This window comes from Homarus americanus, unplaced genomic scaffold (genome assembly GCF_018991925.1).
Source record: "Homarus americanus isolate GMGI-L3 unplaced genomic scaffold, GMGI_Hamer_2.0 scaffold51545, whole genome shotgun sequence".
NCBI lineage: Eukaryota > Metazoa > Arthropoda > Malacostraca > Decapoda > Nephropidae > Homarus > Homarus americanus.
The window spans coordinates 24355-29751 of NW_024717134.1; the positions used below are offsets into that span (position 1 = coordinate 24355).

General features: G+C 40.2%; 1 protein-coding gene across 1 annotated transcript; it reads left to right on the forward strand.

The window, feature by feature from the left end:
• Positions 1–262: 262 nt before the first annotated feature.
• On the forward strand, positions 263–4933 carry LOC121858808 (verrucotoxin subunit beta-like). Its single transcript, XM_042355445.1, has 2 exons — positions 263–428; positions 2872–4933. The coding sequence occupies exons 1-2, from the start codon at positions 276–278 to the stop codon at positions 4927–4929; spliced, it is 2211 nt and encodes a 736-aa protein (XP_042211379.1). The 5' UTR covers positions 263–275; the 3' UTR covers positions 4930–4933.
• Positions 4934–5397: the final 464 nt, after the last annotated feature.

Sequence of the window (5397 nt, forward strand, 5' to 3'; positions counted from 1 at the left end):
AGTATAACAAACACACAAACACACACACACACACACACACACACACGTTAGTTAGAATCAAGAAATTTAAAACTCTCGACCAATCACGGAAAGTTAGGAAAATTTTCCTTCTTTGTTTATTAAAGAAATGTTTCACTCCTCCACCTGTGTTCTGTATTTGCTTCATGTTTTAATGAACTCTTTTTATACGATAGTAAATGTTTTTAATTCTCAAGTTTGATCAATAATAATAATAATAATCTTGCAAACAATTTCAGGAAATAGCAAAGGAGAAAATGGCTGACTCCAAGAAAGATACTCTGGAGATATTAGCTGTTGGGCGCCCATTTCAACTTGGCATGTTGTATGACTGTCGCAATGAGAAGCTTATTCCTGGCATAACACTGTGGGACCCTGATATCCTCAAGGGCAATATTAACTCAAGTAAGGTAAGGAATTGCAGGAGGAAATACTGCAATTATGGGAGAGTGTATAAATAGATTTCATGGCAGCTGTTCTCTCATATTCAGTCAACTTACGTTAATAAAAAATCAAGTGTGACGGAGAATTAGTCATAATGTAGAGATAGAGAGGGGGTGTGTTTGGTACATGACGGAAATGTTTTCTCACTCCGTCAGTCAGAAAGAAAAAGCGTACATAGAGCTGACTAACGCATAGAGCTGTCGTGATCCACATTCTCGAGTTGCAGTGAGAGATGAGTTATGAAGGGAGGAAGTGTAGGAACCATATATCCTTCATATACTCTCTCTCTTCCGAAGGATATCTTGAGGCGTAATTCATGCCCCCCCCCCCCTTCCTTCAAATTTTCAATACAGTTAAAGGATCACTACTAAACACCGATCATCAAATGTTATTAATGAATAGGGAAATGGATAGGGAACGAGATTGATTGATCTGTTGTATCTCCATCCATCCATCCATCCATCTTGGTCCTACTCATAACCATTCTCATTAACAACAATGTCATCATTGTAATCATCACCATTACCATCACTGTCATCATTGTAATCATCACCATTACCATCACTGTCATCATTGTAATCATCACCATTACCATCACTGTCATCATTGTAATCATCACCATTACCATCACTGTCATCATTGTAATCATCACCATTATCATCACCGTCATCATTGTAATCATCACCATTATGTAGTGATGGGTTGTCAGACCACAGCTTACATCTCAGAAACAGTCCAGACCTGACCCGACATTAGGGAGGTCAAATGTAAGGGGACCCCTCGCAGCCCAAGTTAAGGGGCTACAAATCACCCAGCACGCAGTCAGCAGAAGATTCCTCCAATATATACAACAACTTATAGCTCCGAGAAAGTCCAGACCTGACCTTACATTAGCGACCTTACATTGCCGCCACCCAGTCATCTGCCAGCTCGTTTCCGAATATATAGGACTATATAGGACGTCGTAGCCCTCCCTCAGGTCTCAGTCAGAGGGAGTCGAGACAGTCAGACAGAGAGAGCCCGAGGCAAGCCCTCCTCCGGTCTGGAGCGAGAGTTTCCCTCCCGACACTGGTGTCCCAACTAAGCAGAGTCGCCCTCCCGGCACCGGTGTCCAGCTAAGCAGTCTCCCATAGAGACAACCCAGAATCACCTGCTAGGCCTCCCCCAGGTCACGTGAGTTTTTGTAAGAGCTATCCATAGGATGAGTTACTTACGTGGGAAGTGTATTCATTTCATATTGTGTCGGAGAATCAATGTCTAGTAACGTAATATGATGTCCTAGTAACGTAAATATAATGTCCTACTCGGACATTGTCCTAGTAACTTCGATAGAAGGTGTTATTAATGTGTCCATGCCATTGTCGTAATTAATAAATAGTTGTAGCGAAGCGGTGTTTGAGAAGTTGTCCTTAAGAACGCAGTAGATGTGTATTGACGTATAAGATAGTATAAGTGTATTGACAGAGTAAATAACTAACACGGCCACGCTACCAAACTCTTCCTCTCTTTACATCCTCCTACTAAATATTCTCTCTATACTTTCTACTTTTTAAAACGCTTCATTATAATTATCATCACTGTCATCATTGTAATCATCGCCATTATCATCACTGTCATCATTGTAATCATCACCATTACCATCACTGTCATCATTGTAATCATCATCATTACCATCACTGTCATAATTGTAATCATCACCATTACCATCACTGTCATCATTGTAATCATCACCATTACCCTCACTGTCATCATTGTAATCATCACCATTACTATCACTGGCATTATTGTAATCATCACCATTATCATCAGTCATCATTGTAATCATCACCATTATCATCACTGTCATTGTAATCATCGCCATTACCATCACTGTCATCATTGTAATTATCACCATTACCATCACTGTCATCATTGTATTCATCACCATTATCATCACTGTCATTGTAATCATCGCCATTACCATCACTGTCATCATTGTAATTATCACCATTACCATCACTGTCATCATTGTATTCATCACCATTACCATCACTGTCATCATTGTAATCATCACCATTACCATCATCACCATTACTGTTATGTACATCAATATCACAAGACTCACTGCCAACACAAGCATATCTACATCTGCGTCACTAATTATTTGTCTCTTTAATCTTCATTAATTAATTTCTTTGAATAGTTTATTTTAGATAATGATAATATCTCACTTTGTTGTTTTTAATATGGTCGCCCTGGTGTCAAGCTTTAAAATACATCAGATTTTACAGTGCAATGAAATGTGTCTAGTTGAGTTTTATTTAAGTTATTGACTGACACCTGTATTATGCTTGTTACTCAGTTGGTCTCGTATACGTCAATCACCTGCTTAATCTTGAACATATATTAGTGTATAATTTCAACCAACAGAAACCCTCTGTGGAATATGATGTCATCATTTCGGATTCGATTGATGATAAATCCTCGGCTATGGACATATCGGCATCAATGAAAGCCAGTTTCTGCAGCGGGCTCATAGACATATCAGGATCTGCCTCCTATCTGAGCAACCAGAAGCAATTAAGACATCAAAGTCGAGTCACTCTGAAATACAAGACTACAACAAGATTTGAGCAACTCACCATGCAGCATCTAGGGAAAAGTAATGCAAAACATCAAGATGTGTTTGATCAGGGGACTGCCACCCACGTTGTGACCGGAATTCTGTATGGCGCACAAGCTTTCTTTGTTTTTGATCGCAAGTTTTCTGAGTCTTCAGAAGAGCAGGAAATAAAAGGTGATCTGGAAGTAATGATTAACAAAATACCATCAGTTAAGATATCTGGGGATGGTAATCTAAACATGAATGACGGAGAAAGATCCAAAGTTGAAGAATTTCATTGCCAGTTCCATGGAGATTTCATAATTGACACCAACCCCGTCAACTATGAAGACGCCGTTAAACTGTATCATGATCTCCCAAATAAAGTAGGAAAGGATGGAACAAATGGTGTTCCACTTAAAGTTTGGTTGTATCCACTACATCTGCTTGATAGTAGTGCTGCTAAACTTGTTAGAGATATAAGTGTCAACGTTATTAGCAATGTAAGTAGTGCTTATGAGGAATTGGTAAATTTGGAGAGTCAATTAAATGATTTGAAGGGACACACCGTTCCTTGTAAGTTCACCTCTATCAAGGACAAAATGACTTGGTTTCAGAAAATGGTTACGGAATTTAAGACTCACTTTCAAAGGAATCTTGCTGAGAGTCTCCCGCGTATTCGAGGGGGAGGAATGGAAGAACAAGTCCTTGTAGATCTTTTGTTAAGGTGTGACAAATCTCCATTTAGCACAGAGAAGCTGGTCAAGTGGATTTCCAACCTAGAACACGAGATCAACTTGATGGAAGCATATTTAGAGAATCTGAAAGACATACACCAGGTAACTAAGGCTGGTGAGATTGACAGACTGGCAACAAGAAATGAACATGTCTTTTGTTTCACATTTGGACAGTTGAGTCAATCTGAACCACTCTTGTTGAGCATGAGTTCCTACCTTGCTGGCGGCAATGTTAAGGAAACCACAGAGGACAAAAAAGCTTGGTTCCATAATCCAGCAATCAAAAAGTGTATCAGGAAGCGCTCAATGCAATTTGCTGATTTCGTAAATGCCACCCGACCGACGCTTGATTCATGCTTTGTCGTGTCAAGTAGCGATGATGGAGAAAAGACCGTTGGAGCCCGGGTAATCCATTACAAGGAAGGAGAAGTAGTGGATTCAGACTTTAAACCACCTTCAGCTCCAGGAAAACCGAGTATTGATAGTGTCGACCATGATCAGGTTAGTCTCACCTGGGAAGAGCCAGAGAATGGATGTTGCAACGTTGAGTCCTACTCCATAAAGTTCACTGATCTGGGATGCACTGATGATCCTCGGACACACACACATGAAGTTGAGAAAGGCACAAGCGCCACTGTCAATAATATGAAACCAAATACTCAGTACGTGTTTGAAATTATTGCTAAGTGCGATGGTGGACTAAGCCCCGCAAGCATTAAAAGTGACGTGGTCTTAACAAAGCCTTGCAGTCCTCCAGGCATTCCGTCACAGAGCAATGCGTTGTCATCAGAGCTTGCCATATGCTGGAAGCAACCAACAGTGATCGCTAAGGGTGAGGTTATCAAACTATATAAAGTCAAATGTCTCTGTATAGTAAACAATCAAGTTGTAGCAGAAGAATCAACCAGTACGTCCACGTTATTCACAAACTTGATGCCTAGCACTGAATATACTTTCAGTGTTACTGCAGTATGTTCAAGTGGCACTAGCAATAGCAGTGGTGCCATCACTATGGAAACTCTTTCCAACATTTCCACTACTAAATTGATTTCCGCGAAGTTACTTGTACCAAGAACACATAAAGGTAGTCCGGAAATATATGCCATTCCTCTTGAAGAAAATATGCGAAACACAGAAAAATATCTGTAAAATGCAGTTTGGTAAACCAGGGAAGTTCAATACTCCTAGTAGCGATAAAGTCATTATGATGGTAGGTGCCACAGGGTCTGGGAAAACTACACTAATCAATGGCATGATTAATTACTTATTTGACGTTAAGTGGGAAGACAATTATCGCTTCAAACTCATCCATGATGAGAAGGACGCACAGGGCAACACAAGTGAAAAGAGTCAAGTTCACAGCCAAACAAAATGGATTACAGCATACAGTATTTACCACACAGGAGTGGCAGGTTCCAGGGTACCGTACAACCTGACCGTCATCGACACACCCGGGTTTGGTGATACTTCAGGGATAGAAGAAGATAGGAAGATTATTCAGCAGATTGATGCTCTTTTTCAAAACTCACATGGGAATGGTATTGATCATATTGATGTTATTGGCTTTGTTGTTCAGTCAGCTCTAGCTCGACTGACCTACACACAAAAGTTTGTGTT

What these genes read in the sequence shown, in the direction of transcription:
- LOC121858808 (XM_042355445.1), top strand. Translation starts at nt 276, where the DNA reads ATGGCTGACTCCAAGAAAGATACTCTGGAGATATTAGCTGTTGGGCGC. An exon ending in GCAATATTAACTCAAGTAAG is followed by an intron (nt 429 to 2,871) that starts GTAAGGAATTGC and finishes TTCAACCAACAG; the next exon opens with AAACCCTCTGTGGAATATGA.